Source organism: Malaclemys terrapin, chromosome 2 (genome assembly GCF_027887155.1).
Source record: "Malaclemys terrapin pileata isolate rMalTer1 chromosome 2, rMalTer1.hap1, whole genome shotgun sequence".
NCBI lineage: Eukaryota > Metazoa > Chordata > Testudines > Emydidae > Malaclemys > Malaclemys terrapin.
Window position 1 is genome coordinate 100,812,335 of NC_071506.1, and position 27,612 is coordinate 100,839,946.

Consider the following 27,612-nt stretch of genomic DNA (forward strand, 5'->3'; position numbering starts at 1 on the left):
ATGTTTTGATATGTGATGTAGCAAAATGAATCTTTCCAGTCCTGTTAACTTCACTAATGATCTGTCACTTTCTCCTCTGCCTTGTCTAGTGTGCTGTCCATAGCCACTCTGTACACAGTAGTGCATTTGCTTTTTTTGTATTTTGATAGTATTCTTACTCTATTATCATTGCTTGTCTGGAAAGATCATTGTGCTTCTGTTGGTTTTAAGAATTCTTAAAGGTTGCTAATATTTTAGAGAAGACAGTTTGCCTATTCAATTTGTAAAATCTTTTTTCCCTTTGTAAAAGGAATATATACATGTTGGTTCCACACCCTCCTACATGTTTTTGTTTTAAGAATCTCTTGACACTAATCATGTTAGACTACATCAAAACATTTAGTCATAGGGTATAATATTCAGATCAGCCAGGAGTGAATTTCAAGTACAACTATGTAACTTTATTTTTTAGACCAAAGAAGAAATAGAAGCATATTTTGTTCTGTGGTGGAATTAAAATGTCTTCAGTGATTAGATTGATTTGATTAAATTGCACATTTCTAAATGTTAAGAATTGTGAAATATATGGAAAAGTAGTTGTTTTTTGTTACAGATATATTGTAATTCTTGCACGTTACCCGGTTTGAAATGTGCTGTGTAGGAATCTGAACTTCTACTACTCCTCCAACAGGTGGCACATGCACCTTCCCTCTGGTGACATTTAAGTGTTCTGAGAACTATCATTTTCTTTTCTGTGAATGGTGACAAGAAATTCCAAGCTGCAAATGTCTTTGCTCTGTGTTGGTGGTATGGTTGAACTGTTTCTTGACAGAAAATTAAAAAGACGTAGGTTTTATTTTTTGTTGAAAATATTTTTCATTCATCCATTTATTTATTCATTTATTCATTCGTTTGCTCTTGGGTCCAGATATTTTAAGGCAGGTTTCTTTATATGTTCCCTATGGTATTTTTTATTAAAGTATTGACCAAAAAGTGCCATTATGACTTCAGTCATTTTTATGAATTTGACTGATGTCCAATACTATTTATTCCTGCCTTTGGTTGGGAAGAAATGTTATTTTAAAGAATAAGTTCTCAAAAATATCTGGTTAAGTTGCTGCATCCTGGGTAAAGTGTCTCTTGTCTTGCCTGGCTACCTCAAACATTTTCTCATTCATCTGATCAATTATAGATATAATTAGAGAATATTTGGCTGTGTTCACAGTAGGAATTTTCATTACTTTTCCAAATATTTTTTTGAGTGCCAGGGGTAGCATGAGTGATGGTTCTAGTGTGGACTGGATACATGCTTTTCCACTACGGTACACCTGCCTGTAGTGAGTGAGTGTGTGTGTGTGTGTGTGTGTGAGAGAGAGAGAGAGATCTCCAAATACTAATTTGTGCGGAGCCACCTGTACAATTTGAAAATTGATATGGTATCTCCATACCACTGTGATATGGATCCTAAGTTGCAAGAAAGTGGATAGAAAAACTATTTTGGAGAGGACAAAGATAGGTTTGCAGGAGGAGGCAATTGCCATCTATAGTTGTTAAGTCTCTACTGAGAGGAGCTCTACTTCTATCAAGGTTTAGGAACTGCACAGCAGGAAAGGCACTTGCCAAGGGAAGCTCTGTTCCTGCTTGATTTAGAAGACCCAGATCATCTCCTGTAGGCCTCTCCTGGTTCTCCTCCCATCCCTTCCAAAACAGTGCTGAAAGAAATTCATTGGTCACATATTCTCTTCTTAGCTGCTGTTTTTAATCCCAAAGGATGTTCCTCTCCTCTCATGCTCTTACCTTCAAGGTTAGCAGTATGGAGCCAGGCAGAAGAAACCCTCTAAACTTCCCTTTGTGGGGAGAAATAAAACACCTGTTAGGAAGAATGATGGGTGGGCAGCCTGAAGAGCTGGAACAGTGGTTCTCAAACTGTGGGTTGTGACTAGGGTGACCAGACAGCAAATGTGAAAAATCGGGGTGGGGGTGGGGGGTAATAGGAGCCTATATAAGAACAAGACCCAAAAATTGGGACATCTGGTCACCCTAGTTGTGACCCCAAAGTGGGTCACGAGTTTCTTTTAATGGGGTCGCCCGGGGTGGTGTTAGATTTCCTGCTGCCAGGGCTGGAAGATGAAGCCTGAGCTCCATTGCTCGGGGTTGAAGCCAACACATGAGCAACTTAGCTTTGCTTGGCCCCCTGTGGAATGGGGCCAAGGGCAATTATCCTGCTAACCGCCCCCTAATGCTCCTGATTCTAGACTCTAGAATCTAGAGTAATACAGGACACTGGGGTTGTGTAGTAGTTTTTGTTGTCAGAACTGGGTCGCAGTGCAATGAAGTTTGAAAACCCCTGAGCTAGAAGATGGCAAAAACTGGCTATTTCTGTGAATTTAAGCAGCACAAACAGATTTATGTAGCCTCTTAGTAAAAAAGTAACTTGTACAGTAACTTTTTACAAGATTGCACACTACTGCTATGCACAGTACTCTATTTTCGGTTCAAAGATGTGTGAATGGTTTTGGACCTTTTTAGTTGAGAAATCTGCTACTACCCCACATTCTGTCACATCATTTGAGAAGGGTTCTTTTGTGTATCTTCTAAGACTAAGACTTGGACAGTTAGTAGCAGGAACTCTCCTCATTTTGCAGAGCTGAAGTTGGCTGTCTTCAGGGTACAGTGTATAAACAGCATCTGTTTAAATAAGGTTTGCTCGTTTTTTTCCCCCAATGAATTTCTAATGACACTGAAAAGATAACCACCAATTAGTGGAGGTAGATGTTGGGCAAAGAAGCATTGGTAATTTCCATTCTCTGTTTCAAGTGTAGGTTTTATGTAATGTGAGGAAGACCAGTGCTGCAGTGATGGGGTATCACTTATATAAACTCTTCCAGTTAAATCTCATGCAACAAAATTACACAGCAGTGGGACAAAATGAAATCTAGCTAATTAAAGTGTCATGTGAAATGACTGAAATAAGATCCGTATATAGGACTTCAGTCAGTTGGTAGTGAATTAGTAAATAAATTGGGTTTTATTGAATTTATTTTGGATTTTGTTGGAAATAAATGTCTAATATGGACTCCTAGGATTATATTATTACATATAGGATTATAAGGGGCTAGAGCCACTAGTGCTAGAAGGAATTGTGCAGCTAAGGTACCACACGTAATTTTAAATAGATACTGTAAAAATGTTTAGGTTTTTTTTCTGTTACTACCGATTTATTATATTTAATAATATGTATTGTTTTTAAAAATGGTTAATCTCTTTATACCATTGCAGCTTTACCAAATGATCCCTTTTTGTTTTATACATGCAGGTCTTATCCAGCCAATCCCAAGGAATAGCCAGTTTTTCCAAAGTTATTTTAATAATAGTTTTGGAAATGAAGCAGACAGGCCATACAAGTGTTATTACTGCAATCGAGCATATAAAAAATCTTGCCATCTTAAGCAACATATCAGGTAAAATAAACACAAAAGAGAAAGGAAATGTATTTAATAAAATTTATTTAATGTGAGGACAGTTAAAATGGAAGAATAATTTGTGGGAGGTGTTTATATAGGACTCCTTAGCTAAGGCTTCAGCTTTATTATCTTGCTGTCCTTAGCTAGTGAAACTACAGAATTAACTTTAAGCAGTCAGGTTGGTCGAGATTTTTGGCTAACTTGTACGCTGTGCACTGCCATCAATGTCAGTGGGGTTGCTTGGGGATATTAGTGCAGAATTTATCCTATTGACTCTTAAGCGCCTGATTTTTCTAAATTATGTACAAAAATGTGCAAGCAGTTGTATGGACATTTACTGCACGAATTGAGTGAGTTATGTTAAAGGAGCCAATTATGTGTTTAACTGGGCTTGGAACTGCATGCACATTCTTCTGTGCACACAGTTCACAGCTAGTGGTTATCAGTGCATACTTTCTTACTGGTTGTTTGATTGAAGTTAAATTCAAGAAATAATTTCGGGTATGCATTATGCATAATTCCTGTGGGGAAAAATCTGATCATGTAATTAAAGACCATAAGGTTAAACAGGCAATCTTAATTCTGGCATTTCCAAACTTTTTAGTGCTTGACTTTACAACCTTAATGTTTTTTGAAGGTCGGCTTTGTGTGAATGGGGTGTATGGGCTTTGTGTGAATGGGGTGTGTGTGTAATTTCTTGGTTTTTAAAAAAAAGCAAATTGGAAAAACAAATTTTCATTCGTCATCATATTGGCACCCACATGGTTCATCTGCAGAGTTGAAACCTTTAGATCCACTACACAGACCTCTGCCTTTTGAGCTAACTGAGGTTATTTACAGCAATAGTAGGTTGTCATCCTCTCTGTGGATCAGCACTAGTAGGGGATGAGATATACATTTTGCTAGTAGGTTTCACAGGTATTTGCGGATAGAGGAATGGTGAGACTCAGGAGTATTGGATTCCATTCCAGGCTCTATAGGGAGTGTGGTGTAGTAGTCATACTGTTCTGCCAATTCTACTTCCCCTCTCCTACAAGATTAATCCTTTGTGCCCCATCGCTTCCAAATTGTGCTTGATCCAGTCATGTCTCCTTAGTTCCAGTTCCAGTTCCATTCTCTACCACTCAGGCTTCTCATACAAGCCCCGGTCTCCTTGCACAGCTAGTCTCAGTTTCCCTCCCCATCAGCTCCTCATCTGATCTCAGTCTTCACCTTCACCCACTGGCTACCAGTTTCAATATCCCACTTCTTAGTTGCATTTTCCTGCCCTCGTTCCTTCTCCCAATCTGCCCCTCCCCCCATCCCAGTCTGACTCTGCATTTTAATTAGGGAGCTGCTGGACCCAATCAGGTTGGGGAGGGCGGTGTGCGCACAGAAGAGACAGTCCCTCTGCTTTCAGCTCACAGCAGCCCAGGGCCTACTCAGCCCTGAGTTGGAGTACGCTCACAGTGGACAAAAACTTCAGGGAATTTAGCTGCAAGTCTCAACTGAGCATTTGCAGACTGAGATTTTTTCAAAGAGTTGACTAAATTTGCATGTATTTTCATGGGAACAGCAAAAAGCATATCCTGGATATAAAGGCTACCCCAGCCCAATTTCAAGTCCCTGCTCCAAACATGGTGGCACTAGAGGTCAAAAAAAGTCACCAGCATTTTTTCCTGACTTCATTCTTGGAAATGGCTGAATTGTGTTAGCTGAAATTTTCCAGTAGTAGTAATACTTAACAATCAGCCATAGGCAGAAGGTTGGCATGCAGAATTTCAGCTCAAATATTTTAAGTTAGGCAAAGTTGTAAGTGAGAAGTTTCTACCGACTCTGCCTATAATTACGTGCTTAAGTGTAATTATATAACCATTTTTAACTTATTTTCAGGTTTTGTTGAACAAAATGTTAGATGTTCTTTGGTTATGTTTTTTCTTATTTTGCTGTTAATGACATTGAGAAATCAAACCCAATTTGTGCTTTTGCTTTTTTTATCTTTTTTAAAAGATCACACACTGGTGAGAAGCCATTTAAGTGTTCTCAGTGCGGAAGAGGTTTTGTCTCGGCTGGAGTGCTAAAAGCGCATATTAGAACTCATACTGGATTGAAAGCTTTTAAGTGTCTTATATGTAATGGGGCTTTCACTACTGGTGGTAGCCTCAGGCGACACATGGGGATCCATAATGATCTTCGACCATATATGTGTCCATATTGTCAAAAAACATTCAAAACTTCATTAAACTGCAAAAAGCACATGAAAACTCATAGGTAGGTATAAAACTTTTTTTTTTTTAAACTCTGTCAATACATTGCAGTAGTTCATCCTTAAAGCTTCCTTGAAACCTAGCTTTGATTTAGGGGCTATGTATTGTTATCTGGGTTCTAAAAGAGTTAAGAGTAATTAGGCATAATTAATTAGGAAAAAGCCCTTGTTAGCATCTAGCATAATGGGTCTTGGTCTACAACTGAAGCTCCTAGGCACTGCTTTAGTACAATGATGATAAAATAGTAAAAAGGTCAAATAAAGCGCTAAAATAGTGTCTAGGTGCGTGTGCATCATTTGCTAATAAAAGATCTCTCCTTTCATTCTCAGGTATGAGCTTGCACAGCAGCTTCAGCAGCACCAGCAAGCTGCTTCAATAGATGATTCAACAGTAGATCAGCAGAGCATTCATGTTTCCACTCAGATGCAAGTAGAGATTGAAAGTGATGAGTTGCAGCAGCCAGAAGCTGTCACTACAGATCAGGAAGCTATTTTAGAACTAGACCAGCAGCAGGTGGTAGCCACAGAAGAAACAGGACTGGGACAACAATTGACTGACCAACCTTTAGAGCAAGATGAAGGTATATATTCAGAACATCAAAAACTACACTAATGGAAAAAATCAGTTTTAGGTGAAGTTCTTAAATGATTTTATCTTGAAAACTTTTATGAATTTGGTTTTAAGACATCTGAAATAATGGTTTAGAAAAACATATACTTTCTGTAAAAGTGTACAATAATTACTTAAAATTTATGTAAATGACTTAATTTTTCTTACCTTTCATAATTGTGTAAAATATACTGGGAAATATAAAATATTGTATATTAACCCTTACCCATTTCTATTTGGCAAACAAATCTAAACAATATATCACAAAAATATGCTATGTGATACTTTATACAAACATTTTTTTTCTAAATCACCATCTTCCAGCACAACTTTTCAGGTTGTTCTCAAAGCACACGTGCACAGTTGGTGGAAAGAATACAAAATATTGTGTTAGTTGCCACTGCCAGTATCAGAAAGTTATGTAGATCTGGTAAATGAGATGTTTTTGTTCGCAGTTGATCAGTAGAGTTGATTAAAAAAATTAAAACTTAAAAAAAAAAAAAAACCCAATACAACACCTAAAAGATAATTTTAAAATAAAAAAGATTTTAAAAGCTTGAATAATGACATATTAAATAAATTTACTTCTGACTAATTGTATATCTACCTAATTAATTTACATTTTCTTTTTTTGAATTTATGTTCCTGATTTCAGATAGGTTTGTGACATCCCAACATGCTTTACAGGAGAACATCAATCAATTTGAACAGCAAACTCTAACACAGCAGTCATTTGATCAGCAAGGGTTATCACAAGGTTAGTTATAGATAAAACATTTTAAAATTACAGCTCTTAGTAAATTTGGCCCTAAAGTGTTAGAATTATTAAAAGCTTCAATTCTGTGCACACAGAATATGGGTAACCATGTGTTTAGCTGTCCCATTCGTGCGTGCACAATAAAGAGACCTACTGAAAACCTGATCTTAACTATTTTGAAAATAGACCTTGTGATCTGAAAAAAATGAGTTTTCGGCTATTTAAACTTATCTAGGTTTTCCTTTAAAATGATCTCTATCTAGTGGTTACAGCATGAGATTTATAGTCAGGCATTTTGTATTCTGTTCCTAGTTTGAGTGATCATGAGCAGTCGTCATAGAATCTTCTGTCTCAACTAAACAACAAAGGCGTTGAGGCTTACTTAATGTCTGTAAAGCACTTTGAGATTATTGATGAAAATGCACAACATTAGTTTATCAAATTTACATACTGCCATAGCAGTGCCCTTTAAAATTTGCAAAAATACACCTCTACCCCGATATAACACAAATTCAGTATAACACGGTAAAGCAGTGCTCTGGGGAGGCGGGGCTGCGCGCTCCAGTGGATCAAAGCAAGTTCGATATAATGCGGTTTCACCTATAACCTGGTAAGATTTTTTGGCTCCCGAGGACAGTGTTATATCAGGGTGTATATGCAAAAGTCAAAAATCTCCTATTAATTTATTATTTTGATGTTTACATGCATTTTTGCAAATTTTGGGGGGATGTTATCAAGGTTGGGCAAGTAGTGTAAATCTGATGGTATTAGAGTGAGTGAGGGAAGGATAATAGAACTGGCTGGATCCCTGAACTAATCATTTTAGATGCCTTAACATTAGAGCTTTTTGAAGCTGTAAAATACATTTTTAAAGGAAGCATAATAATTTTGCATGTTCTTCTTTGAGTTCTTGTTCACGTGCATTCCACATTAGGTGAGCACGGGCTGCGTGTACGGACATTGGAAACGTTTTCCCTTAGCGGCTCCTGTCGGGTCGGCAGGGGGGCCCCCTAGAATGGCACCTCCATGCCGGTGCATATATACCCCTGCCGATCCGACCCCCCCCCTCAATTCCTTCTTACCATCCGTGGCAGCATTGGAACAACTCGCTCGCTCACTTGCGAGTGATCCCTTAGCACAGTTGTAGCAGTTCTCAGTAGTTAGTTAGCACTTCTTAGTTGTTAGATACTTAAGCCTCCTTTGTTAGAGGTGTCTGGAAGTTGCTTCCCGCACCAACCCCAGGCTGCGGGACATGCCGCAGGCCCATGGGTTTAAGGCTCGTGCCACGTGCCACAAGCCTATGGTGATTAGTGATCCCCACGACTCGTGTCTCTGTTATTTGGGGAAAGCGCACCAGACTGAGTGCTGCAAGATCTATAAGGCATTCAAGCCCAGGACTAAGAAAGAAAGAGAGACTTTCGCCTCAAGCAGCTACTCATGGAGGCCGCGCTGCAACCTTCGGCCTCGGACCATCTATCTTTGGCGCCGGCGTCCTCAGCGCGTAGTGCCCCGGCATCAGTCCGTGATCTGGCGCCGGTGGGGCACCATAAGCCTGTGGCACCGAGGAAGCAGGACAGGCCCCAACACCGTTTGACCTCTCCAGCATGGTCAAAAGGGCAACCAAAAGGCGACAGGGGGCGCTACGCGCGTAAGAAGGCAGTGCCTTCCAAGGGACTGGGCGCTCAGAGGGGCAGTGCGGCCCCAGTACATACACCGGCACCAGTGGCTCCAGCAGGCCCGTTGAGCCCCGGGCTAAGTGGTTTGAGTGCCAATGAAGGGCTGGAGGAGATCCTAGAACAGCCCTCCACACCAGACACCTTTGAGGTGGCAAAGGACATCATCGAGCTGTCGGCAGCAAGCCCCCTCCCTGACAAGGAGAAGCCTCTGGTACCATCACCAAGGGTGCAATCCAGAGGGAAGCAGGCAATGGTGTGCCGCTCGAGGTCACCGCCCCGGCACTGCTCCCGGTGCCGGTCCCGGTCAAGCTCAGCCTCGGTGGACTCCCAGATGCCCTTGATTCAGCGGGACTTGGTGGCACAGGAACTGAGCCAGCATGCGGTACCTGCCCTGTTGGCGCACCGCTCCCCGGCGCCGTCACTAGGCCGGCACCCAAGGGACATAAGGCCGAGGTCGCCGGCCCTGGGCAGAAAGCACCAATCACGGTCGGTGAGGAGCTGTTCTGCAGCCTCCCGACGACACCAAGCCACGGCACCGCCTTGACCATCGAGGTCGGAGTCCAAGGTCGACTCAGGCTACTTGAGCTACGTCCACAGAGCGCCAGCGGACAGGGAGCCCCAGGCCGTGTGGCAATCCCAATGGGGCCCGCCAGGACAATGGCCCTTTTGGACCTTGTGGGCCTATCATCAACAGCAAGGGACCAGAGCTTCGAGGTCCGGCTATTCGGTGCATCGGTCCCAGTCCCCGCGCAGGCACCTCTCGACAGCTAAGGAGGCCACGGTGTCCAGACTGCCGGACGCTTCTCCGTAGCATTGGTGAGCGGAAGCGACACCGAGCCTGGTGCTGTTCCGGGGACAATCAACCCGACAGGACCCAGATGTGCCCCCTGCCTATATGGAGGAGCAAGAAGGGCAGGTGGAGGAGGCACAGCAGCTCCTCACCTCCTCCTCATTCCCAGACGAGGCTGTGGCGGGCACTGTGATGTTGGGGCCACCTCCGATCGACCACAGGGCGCACCAGGAGCTGCTCCACAGGGTTGCCCAGAACTTGGGCCTACAGGCGGAGGAGGCGGTTGAGCAGGAGGATCCTATGGTGGACTTCCTAAGCCCTGAGGGTCCCTCCAGAATTGCGTTCCCGCTCATAAAGACAATCCAGACCAACTACAAGACCGTCTGGCAAACCTCAGCCTCCAGCGCACCAATGGCCAAGGGGGTAGAGAGGAAGTACTTTGCCCCTTCCAAGGGCTACGAGTTCCTTTTTTGTCATCTGGCCCCCTGTTCTCCTGTTGTCTCAGCCGTTAATGAACGGGAACGTCATGGTCAGCAAGCCCTGGCTCCCAAGGCCAAGGAGGCTAAACATTTGGACCTCTTCGGAAGGAAGGTCTACTCCTCTGGGAGCCTCCAGTTACGGATTGCAAACCAGCAGGCGATCCTGAACAGGCACAATTTTAACTCCTGGGTGGCAGTTTCAAAAATGTAAGGACCGCTTGCCCCAGGGCTCTCAGCCTGAGTTTACGGCCCTCGTAGAAGAGGGAAAGGTAGTAGCCAAGACCTCTTTACAGGCCTCTCTGGACTCGGCAGATGCTGCAGCCAGAACAATCAAGCTCAGCGTGGCTTCTGGCTTCGAGCCTCCTGCCAGAGGTCCAGAATACCCTCCAGGACCTTCCCTTCAAAGGGTCTGGCCTCTTTTCGGATCAGACTGATGCCAGGCTGCATAGCCTCAAAGACTCCCGGGCAACCCTCAAGTCATTGGGAATGCACACCCCATTGGGAAGTCGTTCAAGCCTCAACCGCCTCGGCAGTACCAGCCTTGTCCTAGACAGGAGCAGGGACAATAGGCGCAGGCAGAACAACATGCCTAACCAGGGCCAGGGCAAGCTCCAGCCTGGAAACAAGCAGGGGTTTTGAAGGTGCGCTTGAGGACAGTGTACCAATCCAACTCCCGGATCCTTCCCCATGTTTCTTGAACCAGTTGTCCCACTTCTACCATGCGTGATCCCGTATAACATCAGACTGTTGGGTCTTATGCACGGTACAAATGGGATACACGCTGCAGTTCTCCTTCCCTCCTACCCACCCCCCTTCCCCGTCCCTCTTCACGGACCCTTCTCACAAGCAACTCCTTATGCAGGAGGTTGTCGCTCCTCGAGGCGGGTGCGGTGGAGGAAGTTCCTCAGGAACTAAGGGGGAAAGGGTTTTACTCCCGTTATTTTCTTATCCCCAAGGCAAAGGGTGGGGCCTTCGCCCCATTTTAGACTTTCGTGGGCTCAACAAATTCTTAGTCAAGGTCCGCTTCCGTATGGTCTCCCTGGGCACTATTATCCCGTCCCTGGATCCAGGGGATTGGTACGCTGCCCTTGACATGAAAGACGTATACTTTCATATCGCCATTCACCCAGCTCACCGGCTATTCCTGCGGTTCACCATAAACCATCACCATTACCAGTTTATTGTCCTCCCATTCAGCCTGGCGGCAGCCCCCCACATATTCACAAAATGCACGTCAGTAGTTGCAGCCTTTCTGCAAAAGAGGAGAATATGGGTATACCCGTACCTCGACAATTGGCTCCTCACTGGTTAGTCTGAAGAGGAGGTCTGTTCCCATGTGACGGTGGCCCTGGATGCATTCCGCAGGCTGGGTCTCCTCGTAGTGGGCCCAAGTCTTCCCTGATACCAACTCAAAGGCTGGAGTTCGTCGGGGCAGTGCTGGACTCGGTGCAGGTGCGAGCGAGCCTCCTGGAACCCAGATTTCTGGCCATCCAACGCGTGGTAGACTCGATGCTAAGGTTTCCCACTACCACCGTCAGATGCTGTCTGCAGCTCCTAGGGCACATGGCAGCGTGCACTTACGTGATCAAGTACGCTTGGCTGAGGCTCAGGACTTTACAAGCCTGGCTCACCCGGTCGTATCGCCCGGGCAGAGATCCCCTAGACCTCGTCGTGACGGTTCCTGCCCAGGTGTTGGACTCCCTGCGCTGGTGGCTGAATCAGCCAGTAGTATGCGAGGGTATCCCCATTCACTGCACCGCAGCCTGCTCTGACGCTAGTGACAGATGCGTCAGACCTCAGCTGGGGGGCTCACTTAGGGGACCTAAGGACACAGGGCTTGTGGTCCAGGGATGAAGTGTTGCTCCACATCAATGTGAAGGAGTTCAGGGCGGTTCGTCTAGCCTGCCAAACCTTTCACACTACTTTGGAAGGTCACAGCGTGACAGTTCTGACAGACAACACCACCGGCATGTTTTATATAAACAAGCAGGGCGGAGCCTGCTCCTCTCCCCTCTGCCGCGAGGCTCTTCTCCTGTGGGACTTCTGTATAGCCCGCTCCATCCATCTCAATGTGTTCACGTCTATTATGCTTCCCACCCTCCTTCCCCTCTGTCAGAGTCACCGGCAAGAAGGAACTGGGGGGAGGGGTCGGGTCGGCAGGGGTATGCATGCACTGGCATGGAGGCACCACTCTAGGGGGCTCCCCTGCTGACCCAACGGAAGCCACTAAGGGAAAAAGTTTCCGTGTCCGTGCACGCGGCGCGCACACACCTAATGTGTAATGGATGTGAACAACACATCTCAAAGAGCAAGTTATGAAAAGGTAGGTAACCGTCTTTTCTCTAGACTCCACTGGAACTTACTTTCAACTTCAGTTCTTTTTAAATAAATTTTTGTTCAGCAATGGTCATGTCTTCGAATGAGTGTCAAAAGTTTTTAATATGGCTGTCATATAAAGTCTGCAGAAAGGAAGTTCTGTTCTTTTACAAGGCCCACCAAAATGGGGCTCATCTTTTGCAAATTTCAGCAAGTCCAGAAGAGAGATGTGTGTGATGGGGAAATATATACCTGGATGGGATATGCGGTGGGTAGTGGATTATGCAGATGATTACAGGAAGGCTCTTATCCACATGTAAAAAGTTCTTGAAGTTTTCTTAGAGATCAAACTTTTAATGTTCAAAGGTTTTAGAAGTTTCTGAGGTTGATAAACTCCTTCCCTCCCTTTTGGTTCCTTGTTCCCTCCGTTCTTGCCCCTCTCAACTCAGATAGATCTCCTGGGGGCTCCTCCAATACCTCTTATGTCCCACCCAAGACATCTGTTCTCCCCTGTCTCCTTGCATGCATCTCTCTTCTTACCTCTGAAACATGCCACACCCTTTCAACACCTCACTTTAGTCCCTTGTATGCACCTGTGTGTCCTTTTGTCCTCTCTGCCCTGCTACCATTCCATGTCTTATCTCCTCTGTACCTCTAGGTCCCTTTCAACCTATAATGGATGGATGCTCTGTCTGTCCTGCCCATCTCCCTTGTCCTCATCCCATATTCTCCAATGTCTTTCATTTGGAGACTTGTGAGCGCTACTTCATGCCATTGCTCCATGTACCTCCCAGTCCCCAGTCTTCTAATACCCCCTACTATATCTCATCCTAGACTTCTGCCCTGACATACTTCCACCTGATTTCCTACCCCTATTTCTGACTCCAGCCTGGTCTACACTACTCATTTAGGTTGACGTAAGGTAGCTTACGTTAACCTAAGTACAGACTACCGCCTTGTCCTGCTGATGTAAGTGCCTGTTAGGGGGCTCATTTCTTCACCCTCTCATTTCCCTGGTCCTTCTCGCATGAACAAGAGAGCAACAATACCCAAAGTCCAAAGGTGCAAACAATTCGATGTTTATTGGGGTGAACTTCCAGCAAGTATGATTCCAATTTCCTTCCTTAGTGTCCCCCTTCCCAGCTCTGTCACCATAGAGCCTTGCCTGTGTCCCTGTTCCCATCCCTCACCCCTTAGCGATACATGATTTCAATTCCCCCACCCCCATTCCCTGTTCCTATTTCCCCCCTACTTTTTGATTGACTGCAGACTATATAGTAAAACTTGAGTTGTGCTTAACTTTCAGTCAAATAATTGGTTATGGTATAGCTAACTAACCAATTTTAACATATTGTAATATGATTATTTAATCAGTTATATTCCACCACCTTAATTGGTTTACACCCAACAATTACAGAACCAGATAGAGATTATACAGACAAACAATAGGGAAGTAGAGACTACAGTGATAGATCAATACAGAAATGAGGATTTTACATTCCAGCTATTGATAAGTGAGTTCTTGCCAGACAGGATGCTATTAAACTAAGTTTCCTTTTACATTTTTTAGGCTCTTTCCTTCTTTTGGAGGTGATAAGAATATTAGGACAGGATTGTATTCCTAACAGCCCAATAGCACCTTATTTCAGTGTGACTAGTTTGGAATGTAAGGATGTGACTATACACTTTCCGGTTTATGGCTGGCCTCTGCTGCTTAACCGAAGGCCTTAGCCTAAGAACAAGGCCTCAGACTGTCACAGTAAGAGAAGGCCCTTACACCGGCAGCCAGTGCTTTTGATTCTTTCTTTTATACCTTTATAATTAGCTAAGTAATAAGAATACACCTAAATTTTTAAAGTATAGGCCTTTGCAGACATAATAACTCCACCTCCACAAGAGGCATAGGTATTACTTCGGTATAGTTAGCGTGACAGTGTCTATATAGACACCCCTTACTTACATTGGCTGTTGGCTGTCTTGTCAATTTCAGGGCTCCAGCATTAATTGACAAGAAAGCTGGACAGCTAGAGCCTGGCTGCCCCCCTGCTCCCAGCAGTGCCCAGTTCCCCATTCAGGGCACTGCTCCTGGTGGGTAGGCGAGAAGCCCGGGCAGCTCCCTACTTAAATCTGTAGTGTAAACATGCCCTCATGGAGGTCATGCAATTGTAAGGCCTGTGGTCATTAATGGGTCATGTGAAAACTTTTTCTGATATTTACAAAACTTTCCAGAAAAATACCTGTGGAATGTAGAATGTGGTATGCAAAACTTTAAGATGATCAGTTTCTGATTGTGACTGAGGAGTGGTTTAAAATTTGGACGTATGGGCATTTAGTTTCAACCTTAATTACATAATACCTATTGATGCTCCCTAATTACATGTAAATGATTTGATTTACTATTGTTTTTCATTTCCTCAATTTTAAATTTGATTCCTTGTCTAGTTAAATAGCTCCCTTCATAAAAATATAACTGCCTCTTATTACTTCAGTGTGTTATACAATTTAGGATGTTTTATTTTGTTTTGCTGATTTTGATACTTTGTTACAATGCATTTTAAATAAGAGTTGAGAGAAGGTATTAATGTCTCTAGATTTATTAAACAGGCCCAATCCGGATCCATTAAAGTCCATTGGAATTTTGTGATTGGCCATCCCATCTGAGATCTTTCCAAATGGAAAAAAATGGCAGAATTACTGATTTTTCTCCAGTTGTTAATTTTCCGATTTGGTCTTTCATTTCAAATTGAGAAAGTACACAGTTTTCATCTCAAAGTATTATGTAATTTATGCTTTGGTTTCTGTATGTTCCTTGTCATTTGGCAAATATAGATTGGTAAATGCTTTTTTCCAAAAAAATTGTCTTTTTGGAGTCCTAGTGATACTCATTTTTACCACAGAAATGTATGCTGCCCAACATGTTTTATAAAACGTAATAAAAATCTCATTTGTATAAGACTTCTCCTATTCTACTTGGAATCTCATCCACAGATTCCCAACTCTTTGAAGTTTCCTTGAAGATCCTGGAGCCCTTCAGTTTTTTTGAATTTCAGGTAGGTAAGCATATGCGCGGATGCATGCGTTAAATTGGTCGACCCTCTCCCTATGTCTGCATCTGTGCTTCATGCTCCTCAGTTACTTTTTCCTGCCAATTAAGTAGGATATCTGAGCCCCAGACATTTTCTTTCCTTGGTATTTATAGGCTGTAATTCTTGTTAAATATATTGGTTAAATGTTTAATTTCTTAATAAAACAATGTTGGAGTGTTCTGACATTTTCATAATTACTACTTCAAATAAACAACCAACCACTTTCTGTATTTGTCAGAGAACAGACATAGACCTACGCAGGTCTATAGAGGCCTACCAGGATCATACATTACATTTTTCTTGTAGGGCTCACAGCCTTTTACAGTGTGCCTGTTTTGTTCAGATAGATTTTCTTCCTTTTACTATTCAGACTTTTTAAAGAGTTTTGATTTCCTCCCCTGAGGGCAATATAGGCCAGCACCATAATCCATTATTCACTTGAGCTGGTTTTGACAACATCAAGAATGATGAAGCACTGAGTTTTTCTTGATAGCTTCTACATATAAATGCTCCATTCCTCTTCATTTGAAGATATCTTTGGAGGTTCAGAGGCAGTCCTTTTCCAGAAAATTGTTACCATTTAAAGGATATCAGTTTTGGAAGTGAAGACTCCAGATCATGACTGAAAATACAAATGCCATATTTCCCATGGGATACTATAGTTTGTCTGTAGTCCTTATATGCAAGACATTTTTTTCTGATAATGAGCTGATTTCCAGAGTGTTTCTCTAATAACTTCATGTGGAAGTGAAAGAAAATTTCTTGGACGATGTCCTCAAGCCAAGAAGGAGCAAGCTTCACAAATTGATCGTCATGCTGCAAGTGGTATAGCATCTCATCCAGCACTTAGAGGGACTGAAGAGCTCTGTGTAAGCTCAAAAGCTTTTTTTTCACCAACAGAAGTTGGCCAAATAAAAGAAATTACCTCACACACTTTGTCTTTCTGATATCCTGAGACCATCACTGGTACAACACACTGCGAACAGGGATTCTCAAGTAATAGGCCCCTGGGACTCTACTCAATTCCAAATATCCCCTATTCCATGTCTGGTAAAGGAAGAAGATAAGGTCTTCAGGAGAGGAGTATGGTCTTTTGATTAAAGCACAGGACTGAATGTCTGGGAGATCTGTGTTCTATATCTTGCTCTGTCACAGACTTCATGTGTAGACATGGTTGGTAAGACACATAATTGCTTTGTCCCTTACGGTCCCTATCTATAAAATAGATGCACTGTAGAAGTACAGTAGTAGTAGATACCTTCAGCATCTTCAGAACAGTGAAGTTGCTGTATTGAATTCCCAGATGCCTTTAAAATCTTAACTGTTGAAATATGATCTTAATACAAGAAATTAAACAGGCCAATGTGAGTCTCTGATACTCCTTGTTATATCTTCAGTTTATATTTAGTCCATAACTTCTTTCACAAGCAGGGCCTAATACTTCAGTGTGACCCAACAACAACTTTGATTGTACAGATCTTCCTTCTGAGCACTTTGTTTGAAACTTTGAGATTGTTTCAGGATTTCTTGGAAATTGTCCATAATCCCTTTACTGTAAAACCATGAAGTGAAATGGATGATGTTCAGTCATAGTGACATTTTAGCACCCGTGTCTAGGGAAAAAGATACTGCGTTACCTCATCTTGGCTTGATTGGATTTGTAGGTGGTCTCTTCTGGTATATTTAACAACTGTTTTGGGGTTTTTTTGGATGGGGGAATGATTGTGCAAATTCTCCTAAAGGTCATAATTTTTGTTTTTGAATTGCTTGTTCTTTTCAAAGGTGGCCTGAATATGTTCTTCTGAAACATTTTCTTTGCTATCAGATATAAATTTGATCCCAAACAATCTTCTCTATTATTACTTTAAACTCCCATGAGACTGTTCTTCAGGATACCTTTTTTGTTCTTCAGGGTACCTTTTGAGTCTGGCAGTTACCTCAGCAAGGTGAATAAATGATCTACAGCCTTGGTTAAGTAAGCTGACCATTAGAAAAAAGAGGGAGTTGTGGTTCGGAAGTTGTGTCCTTTTCTTCTTGGGGATTCTTCTGAATTTCACTTTATTGAATCTTATTTTCTTCCAACCTTGATTGATCTAGGAAAGAAATAGTTATATAAGCTGCACAGTTACACCGAGTGCTTAGTTATAAATAAACTAGAGCCAGTTGCAAGTTTTACGTACAATTATTTGTGACTTTACTATACTGATAACTGTATTTCTCTGTTGTGAGAACTACCGTACGAGGAACTGGAAGGAAACTTCTGCTTTCACCTGACACATCCCAATGAATGATGCTTAGTAATATGCAAACATTTTGTAAGCATTGCTGTTTAGGCTCTGATGCTGTTGTGGTCATTTTGATATGCTTGTACAGTTCTACATTATTTTCATAATCTTCATCTGTTGTCCATTAAAGGCAAACTGCACAGCAAAAATAAAATTGTACCCTTTGCTGTTCCTTAATGATGCATAATTATGGCCTGATTCTTTTCCACCAAAAATTTGTACTTGTTTTTTCTATTAGAAATATCAGATTCTGTCTTCTTTTTCTTGGTTTTGTTGTTGTTTGTTGTTGTTAAAGGGTTATGTTTCATGTTGATGACAGAACAGGCTGAAATCTGAGCTATACTTTCCTGGCTTTCAATTAGCCTTTTGTGATGGCACTGTCCCATTTGTTCCTTCAGCAAAGAGGAAGGTTATAATCTGATATTACCAAAGAAAAACCACAGAGAAAACCCATCTTTATGTACATTACTGATAGATAAAGATGGCCTCAAACACAATTTTATTTTTACTTTGCAACTTGCCTTTAAAAGGCACTACTTTACTATAATCTAAAGAGTGGGAATATGTGGAGGAGATCCAAAGTAGGAGAAAATGGGGTTACTTTATCTGAAACTGGAGTTCTCCTATTGGGTCATCTCCTCCACTCACCCGCCATACTCCCCTCTGAGCTTTGCATCTTTGTGATTGGCTTCCAGTGTAAGTAAGGGAGCGTGATATCAACATGGATAAAGGGAGCTGGGTCAACCTGTTTGACACATGCATGCTTACGTACAAGAAATTCAAAATTTCAATGGCTCTGAGGTAATAGAGGCATCTTGAAGAAACTTCAAACTGTTGTTCTATGGAGGAGATTGTCTAATAGAACTCCAGCTAATGGTAAGTAACCCTATTATTGTGAATATTTAGTAGATGCCCAGAATGCTTATGTATTTTGCTTATGCTTACTAGTGAAGAGTGTAATGTCACAACTTTCTGCTGTAAATTACTATTTAATCTTTTTTTGAAGTTACCATTTAAATAAGTAGTACACTATTTATTTGTCCCGTTTTACATTTTGTACATTTTCCATTATTCTGGGCTTTTGACTTTCTTTAATTTCTGACAGGTTTTACAGTGAATGATAGCTACAATCAACAGAATCAATTTTCAGCTGTACAGCAGCTACAGGATTCAAGCACACTTGAGTCTCAGGCTCTTTCAACAAGTTACCATCAACCAAATCTGCTTCAAGTTCCTAATCCAGAGACTATTAATGTGGTGAGTATCTATGAAAGAGAGAATATATTGTTGTTCATTCTGTGAGGCTGACCTTGTGAAGACATTAGCCTCTTCCAGGGTATGTTCATGTAAAGCACCAAGAAAATGAGGGAAGATTCAAGAAGACTTTTCTTGCTTAGTCATTTTTCTTTAAAACACAACAAAAGCAAAACAAACTGGGGAAAAAAACAAAAAAGGCAAAATAATAAGTTTCCCTGTCCACATGTTTAAGAATATAAAAAGTGTCACTTTATTTTATATATTCTGACAGTTTCCTTTCTTAAATCTAAAAATCAAGATACGCGTATGCTATGGATACACTTAATGTGAGTCATTGAAAGAACCTTACATAGACAGATCGGAAATTCATTATGCTAATTTATGGAACAACTCTTATGGGTTAGACTTTTAAATGTTTCTCAGTTTTTGTTTTTGTTTTCATTTTTTGCTGCAAATGACATGCTTTTCCATTATATAATCTTAGCATTACCTTACTGTATCTAACTTGAATGCATGTTGTAACTACTATGAGATTGTTTTCCTGATAGTTGCGCTATAAAACTGCATAATATACAACCACATCGTATCCTCCTATGATGAATGTTGGGCGGGGATCAGAAGACCTGAGAAACTCTGCAAAGTTAGAGTAATAGATTTTGAGGTCAGAAGGGACCATCATGATCATCTAGTCTGATCTCCTGCACAATGCAGGCCACAGAGCTTCACCTGCCTACACCTATAATAGGCCCTTAAGCTCTGGCTGAATTACTGAAGTCCTCAAATTATGATTTAAAGACTTCAAGTTACAGAAAATCCATCATTTACTGTAGTTTAAACCTGCAAGTGACCCATGCCGCAGAGTAAGATGAAAACTCCCCAGTTCACCTCAAAAGATGGGTTTTAGTATCCCCAGAGGAGTTAGGTGAGTATTTTCTAGCTATCTACATTAGAGCTTCCTTTTCCTTCAAATTTCATGATGTACTAGCTTCACTGTGAGGCTATGCTGTCATTAGTCCTATGAAAGGGCTATGTAGAGTGACTGCTTTTTGATTTTGCCCTTTACATGACCCAAACAATAAGACCTGATTGCAGATTTGACATAGATGGGACTCCCAGTGAGAGGGAAAATTTGTAGTGTACTGGCTCTGTTTATCCTGTTTTGTAAGCCCCAGTAGCCCTTCCATCTCTGCACTTTTGCTACCCTCCTCGCTTCACAGTAGAGGAGTGTTGGTCCCATTGTTAATGTTTAGATACACTGTCTAAATTCTTAGAGAATTTGTGTATTTATAAATTTATGCTCTTATACCATTTCTGTTGAATACTTGAGATGTACACTTGCCACAAGTCTGTGATACAGACTTCTGTGCCTTGACTTTAGTATTGCTGGATTTAAGATTTATCTTGGATCTCTGTTTGATTTCTAGACTACTCGCCTCATACAAGATCAGTCACAAGAAGAACTTGAACTGCATGCCCAACGCCCCCAGTTTCTTGAGGACAATGAAGATCAAAGCAGACGTTCATACAGGTCTGTTATATTTCATTTTAGCCTTTGTCACCTTATTTTCTTACATTACTACCATTTAAATGTAGTCAAGACCAATACCAGTAAGTGCGTTGGAAACCAGCAGTGCCATCTAAAAATTGATCCATGACTTTGTAGAAAGCCAATATAAAAAATCCTTTGTGAAGGCTTTTTGATGATCATTTGGTTCACCCTAGAGAACAAAGGTAATACAACAGTCTGAACAAAACTTCAAGTGATGGAGAATCCTCACTGAGAACTATTCCAAATAGATTTCAGTAAGCTGGTTGTGGGAACATACATTCTTTAGAGTGTTTGTCCATAAACATATGTGTAAAGATACGTATTCCACTCCTGGTGTACCTGTGCTCTCTGCACTTGAGATCTGAGTCTTTTGGCCAGCCATATCCTTCAGAACCGTGTGTGATCCCTGAGTGTCTGTACCAAGGGCATAAAGGGCAATCAGCACTCAGTTCCTTCTCATTGCCCATGACTGAGATGGAACTACCTAGTGTCTATGACTACTTGTGTTTACCTTCACTGTTTTTCCTATGTCTTGTAAATTAGTGTTTAATTAGAGTGGGTTAGTTAGGTTATTGTCTTGTTTTGTCTGGGGACTCCTAGCAAATGTGTCGTTGATAAATTTTTCTTGAAAAGGATTTCAGAAGCCAAGGAAGCATGTTTGCAGATGTTTTTATTCGACAGCTCCGTAAGACTGACTGCAGAAGTGACCGAGTATTTTAGTCCCACTCCTTGGACAAGTTCCACCCTTTTCTATGAGTGTTTCAGTAAGCTCAGGATTTGTCAGTTCCAGATGTCCATCATTCAAGAATCCAGCTTCTGTCTCTGGTAAGACAGACAAAAAGCTTTCTGAGAATAAGGAGCATCACTCCTTGGAGGAAAAAAGAGGTAGATTGCCTGTGAAAGCTTCCACTAAGAAAAGATCCAAGTCCCCTATTCTCCCATCCCAAAATTAGGCCTTAGTTGCATGCAAGATTTGATAAAATAGGTTTACATTCTGAGCAGACATCCCTTGGATATGCCTAATACTACAAAATGTACTGATGTCCCCAGGGTGGTGGAATCATTCCAATCAACTTTGCAATTATTTTTGTGCCATCCCTCCAATCAGAACCATGGTGATGATGAATTTATCCCTTTGGGGCTGTGGTAGCGCATGTGGAACATCATCATGTGCAAGTCCTCTGCTTATGAATCCATGCCATCCTGTTCCTTGCTACTTATGTTGATGAGGGCCTCCTTTTTGGTTGCAGTTATGTCAGCAAAAAGAATTTGGAGAAATACAAGCCCTCATGGTAGACCCACCCTGTACAGTATTTCATTCTGAAATTATTTTCGACCCCACTCTAATTGCTACGAAAGGTGGTTATGGACTTTCATTTGAATCAGATGATCCATCTACTTATATTTTTTTCTAAACGTCACTCAAATAAAGGAGAAGCTAGTTTGCATACTCCAGTGGGGGAGCATTGCCTTTTATTTACAAAGAACTAATCAGTTCAGAATTTTCTTGAGATAGATTGTAGTAGTTGCTGAGCAAATGAAAGTCATCTAATTTCAGCCCAAAGGCTGTCTGAATGAGCCTCTGGTTGTATTAGGTCCTCTTATGATATGGCTAGTTTAGACTTTTGCAGTTCAGGTTTATTCTAATAGGGTTCAGGCAGCATCCGCAGCTTCTTTGTGACATATTCCTGTCACAGATATTTGTAAGGCAGCCACTTGTGGAAGGAGGGACAATCCATACTTTTAAAAAGAAATATTCCATTTTGAAGCGTCAAGGTCAGATCCTTTTTTGGCAAAGCTGAACTACGATCTCTCGGACTAGACTCTGAGCAGTCACCTTCTTAGATTAGGTTACTGCTTTGTGAGTCACCAACGATGGAGTGTGTGGTGTGTGTGTGTGTGTGTGTGTATAGTTTAAAAATATGGAAGAAAGAAAAGTTACTTACCTGTACAGAAATTGGAGTTCTTCAATATGTTATCTATCTATCTGTATACACACACACAGTATTCCATGATCCACCCTCCTTCCCTTTTACTTTGGAGTCCTTTGTCACTTGGATTCTGTGGTGGTGAAGGAACTGAGTGGTGATTGGGCTGCTTTGCCCTTTATGTCCTTGGTATGGAGCATGATGATACTCAAGGTGCATGTGAAACCTATCAAAAGGATATGCTTACAGTTCAATAAGCTAACTCATTCTAATCTAACACTAATTGCAAGAATATAGTAAAAACAGTTAAGGTAAGTGTGTTAAGATGTAGACACTAAGCACTTTTTCTCACAGCCCCGGGTGATGAGAAGGAACTGAGAGCTGGTTGGGCCATACTGCTCTTTATGCCCTTGGTACAGACCATGAGGACACTCAGAGAGCAAGTGTAGCCCCAGCGGAGGTTGCTGGCCAAAAGACGCTGATCACAAATACGTGGGGCGCCTTCACACCAAGAGTAAAAAAAATATATATATATATAAAAAATATATGGACAACACATCTCAAAGAACTCCAGTTATTATACAGGTAAGTAAATAAATTTCCTTTGTCCTTGCAAGGGTATAACAGGATAAATATGGGTGCAACCTGTGCAAAATACATAACCTGTGGTACCATTGGATGGCAGTCACATTAGCCATACGGAGGATGCTGACAATTCAGTATGCAGAAATGGCAAGTTGACCCCTTTTGTAGAGCGGATGATCGGATTATAGCCCTGACTACTTTGCTATGAATACCAAAAAAAGGGTTTGAAACCAGGAATGTTATGTGCTCAGGATGTCCCTGGTGTACAAGTACACCCTATTTTGAATAGATGCTTGCTTCTCAATCACCTTTCTTCAAAGTGAAGACAAGGGGTGTTTGAAATTGAGTGGTGATTGGCAAGCATTTTCAGAGTCAAGGGAGTGTGTGTGTTTGTTTTTTGAAGAGGTTGAAAACTTTTGTATGTTAAAGAACTGGGTTTTTGGTTTTTTTGTTTTTTTTTTTTTTTTGTTTTTTTTTTTTACCAGCTCTAATTAGAAGATATTGTAGAAATGCAAATTAACTATCATTTCACAAGAAAAGACAATTTGGGGGAAAAGTTTAACTGTTTCGTTTCACCGGGTTGGAAATAAACCCATTTTATGTTTTTCATGAAACTTTCAGTGATTTTTTTTTTTAATAATTGGAATGTTTATTAAGATAATGTGTGAAATCAATATGAAATATTTTTGCTGACCAAAAAGATGTTTTTAGCATACAAAAATGTTAGCAAGGGAACGATATGCATCAAAACTAATGCATATCATGGTAAATTTCACAAAAGATGATTTCCCATGGGTTGACAATTTTTTGTGAAAAGTTCCATTTCCAGAAAGGACCAATTTTAATCAGAAAAACTTTTTGTATGTAAAATTTTAACCTGATTAACTTCCACTCTCAATGGGCATTGCAAATGTTAATGAATTAATCTTCACAAATAACTTACTCTTCCTCACAAGGATATCCTCATTTCCCAATTGGGGAATCTGAGGAACACAAAAATTAAGTAACTTGTCCAAGCTCACAGAGTGTGTCTGTGCTAGAGCTATTAAGAACTGAATTCTGTTATTTCCCGATGATTCTCAACAAAAATGCCACCATGGTTGCACCACTTTAAGTTGCTGTTGCACTTATTTTAGGTAACTTAGGCTGGTCTCCTCTACCAGAGAGATCAACGCTGCTGCAATTGATGCAGCTGCAATTGATGCAGCTGCAATCGATTTAGCGGGTCTAGGAAAGACCCGCTAAATCGATGGCAGAGTGCTCTTCGGTCAACCCCGGTACTCCAGCTCTCCGAGAAGAGTAAGGGAAGTTGACCAGAGAGCGTCTCCCATTGATTCAGTGCCATGAAGACACTGGGGTAAGTCGACCTAAACTATGTCTACTCCAGCTACTTTATTCATGTAGCTGAAGTAGCGTAATCTAGGTAGACTTAGCCCCGTGGTGAAGACAAGCCCTAAGATAGACAAGGATTTGAATCACATGCGATGGGATTTGGAGAAACCAGAAAACCAAGGATATTTTTATTAAACAATAGATAGAACCCATCCAAAGGGTGCAGTCTAAGGGTTATCAACTCCTGCAATTAAGACCCAGAGGAATCAGTCTAGCACAAAGAATGTAACAAAAACATGCAGCATTAAGGTAATTCTAGTGGGATGAGACATTTTAGATCAGAGTTCTCCCAACAAATTTTTGGTGCCCTCAGAGTACAGCCACTAATTATTGGTGATGGCCGCACTGACACTTTTTTTTCCGTAAAATACTTTATTAACTTTAGGAAAAATAAATAAATATGCATATATATACATCCAAATCATTGTAATCTATTTATGTAGGGGTTTTTTTGGTGTGTTTTTTTTTTTTTACAGACTCAATAATCGAAATAAATAATGCACAGTTGTCTTTATTCTTTACTGGACCTAAACAGTATAGAAACACAAATAAGGTGCTTTGCACGTTCTTGTCTTCTTTGTTGTTGATTCTTTTGCTTTTTTGGTCTGTACAACAATTCTGAAGTAAACTTAAAAATGCTTTGACATAATAGAAGTCCAAATAATAATGAGAAAAATCTGCAGATATGACCAATTTTTTTCTTTCAGAAACAGACAAAAAATCAATCCAATACAGTAATAATGATAATAGTAACAACAAACTTAATCCTGTTTTATTGTACTTTAGTAATACAGTGTGATAATGAAATTTTAAGTTCTGGGTTTTAACACATCCATTGTGTGGAACAGACTATTTGCAAAAGTTCAGGAGCTCTTTGAATGGAAAGTCTGCAGGATCTCAGTTTCCCTGTGAAACTAAAAGGGAAGCTTCCAGGTTAGCACCAATGAGGCAGTTTCGGTACTTGTTCTTCAGAAAATGCAGTGGACTGAATGCCCTATCACACAGCACAGTAGTGAAAAACAGGGATAAGAAAAGAAAAGCAACTTTAGCTAGGGGCTTGTAGGTGTCCTCAAACACGTACATGTTACTTCAGAACTGCTGTACTGTAACACTGGTCTGACTGAAGTATATTTTCATTCTTGAATCATTGCACATTTTCAGCATGAGGAACTTGAGCTTGCTTAATCTGTCTTGCAAGGCAGTTAGTTTGTTTGCAGCAAAAAACCTGACCAGAATTATTGAATGGGTCAGTCACAAAGGTATACTGACGGAAAAAGTTTCCCTCACTGAAATGATTTTCAGGTTCCTCCAAGAAGAAACTCAGGTATTTGGTTACAGCTAAGCCAAGTTTTTGCTGCACATTCTCATCCTGAGAGATGAGAAACTGATCAAGCTAGTAAAAAACTGAAGTCCTGTTCCTCTTGTAGGTGCTGGACGATGTCGGTGATTGTCAATCTAAACGTATGAATTATTTCAATGCTATCAAATATATTAGCTGAGGTTTTTGAAGCTCAAGGAAGCAAGCTTTGGTTAAAAACTCTTTCAAAAAGAGCAGGGAACCATGTACTTCTGGATCTCGTTGCTTTTGGCACTTTATTTTTGGTGCAACTTTATTCTAACCCTCTAACTCTTCTCGGAGCTCAAACAGCCTCTGTATACTGTAATTAAAACTAAGCCAGTGGACTGGGTTGTAATTCAGCAGCACCTTGTGTATCTCTCAGCTCATTTTGCTCAGAGTTGCGAATCTCCCTTGGTTGGCAGCGTTGATGCATTTTTTTCACTATGGATTCAGTCCATACTTTTCATTGAAGCCTTGCTGGCAAGTACTATATATACTCATTCATTAGCCCATCCCTTTATAAGGGCCCAGATGGATAGATCAAAATAGCAAAAACTGTATGATTCTTTCATAAGCCGACCCTATATTTCAGGGATTGGCAAACTTTGGCTCCTGGCCCGTTAGGGTAAGCCACTAGTGAGCCTGGGCATTTTGTTTACCTGGAGCATTCACAGGCCACTTCCCGCAGCTCCCATTGGCTGGGAACGGCAAACTGCAGCCAGTGGGAGCTGAGAGCCTCCATACTTGCAGATGCTCCAGGTAAACAAAACGACAATGTATTAGATATTCAATTCAATGATTCCATAGAGTTTAAAATCATCAAATTTTGGTGTATACCCATTTATAAGCAACCCCCGCTCTTTGATGCGTCACTTTTTTACCAAAAATATTCGGCTTATAAATGAGTATATACGGTACTTCTTGGTGGGCAAAACAGTGAAACAAAAAAAGTTTGAGTGCACCTTTCTGGAAGCAGTTCAACACCCCTACTCATGCACTTTGCATAGGTTCTGCCCCATCAGCTGTCAAGCCGCAGAGATTGTCAAAGCTAACATGGCACTCCTCCATTCTTCGAGTGCTTGCTTACGTCCATTCCATTGTAGATGTGTATGCTCGCCACATGCACCGGTGGCGGAAGTTTTTCCCTTAGTGGTATCCATAGGGAACTAGCTCTGGCGCTCTCGAATGATGCGCGTAAGCACCAATGTAAGGGTCGCCGCCAGCTGCCCCAACCCTCAGTTCCTTCTTACCACCAGTGACAGTGCTGTAACATCTCCTTGCCTCGGCAAGCCTATCCTTCTCAACTGTACCCAGTTGCAAACTTTTTTTGTATATAGTTGTTAAAAAATTGTTCCCTTAGTGTAGTTTTGGTGTAGTTTGTTAGTCCCAAACGGGACTTAGCCTAGGAATGGGGCATGTCCTGGTCCCTGGGCTTCAAACCTTGTGACTGCTGCAAAAAACTTATGCCAGTCAGTGATCAATCAGCTTCCATGGGGAAGTGCTTCGGGGAAACCCACATTAGCAACAAGTGTCACATTTGCAAGAGTTTGACAGCGGACCAAGAAGGAGCAGGACATTCCTCTCTGAGCACTACTTTTGGAGTCGGCCCTTATGCTGGCGTCAGAGTCGACCAGGTCGGACTCTGCTCCCAGCACCGTGGGTTTGGTGTGAAGTGTTCCACTGGCACCAATCCCCATGCTCGATACCAGCTAAAAAGTAAAGAAAGGCCGGGAGAGGACATTCTCCTATGCCCCGTACAGGGAAAGGAGAGGACTGGAGGAGAGCAAAGACCTGCAAGGGGCAGCTCTTCCTCGCCAGATGGAGGTTGGGCCCTGACTCCTGCTGAGCGGCCGAGCCCACTCCAGGACCTGCTCG

General features: G+C 41.6%; 1 protein-coding gene across 3 annotated transcripts in view; it reads left to right on the top strand.

The window, feature by feature from the left end:
• The window catches only part of ZNF236 (zinc finger protein 236), a 191,491-nt gene that overhangs the window by 82,023 nt on the left and 81,856 nt on the right, over positions 1–27,612 (top strand). For all 3 annotated transcript variants that reach the window (XM_054020455.1, XM_054020456.1, XM_054020457.1), the window contains exons 13-18: positions 3,296–3,440; positions 5,433–5,693; positions 6,019–6,269; positions 6,954–7,055; positions 18,793–18,944; positions 20,369–20,472. In XM_054020455.1, coding sequence (XP_053876430.1) covers positions 3,296–3,440; positions 5,433–5,693; positions 6,019–6,269; positions 6,954–7,055; positions 18,793–18,944; positions 20,369–20,472 — 1,015 coding nt within the window. The remainder of the gene's footprint in view (positions 1–3,295; positions 3,441–5,432; positions 5,694–6,018; positions 6,270–6,953; positions 7,056–18,792; positions 18,945–20,368; positions 20,473–27,612) is intronic.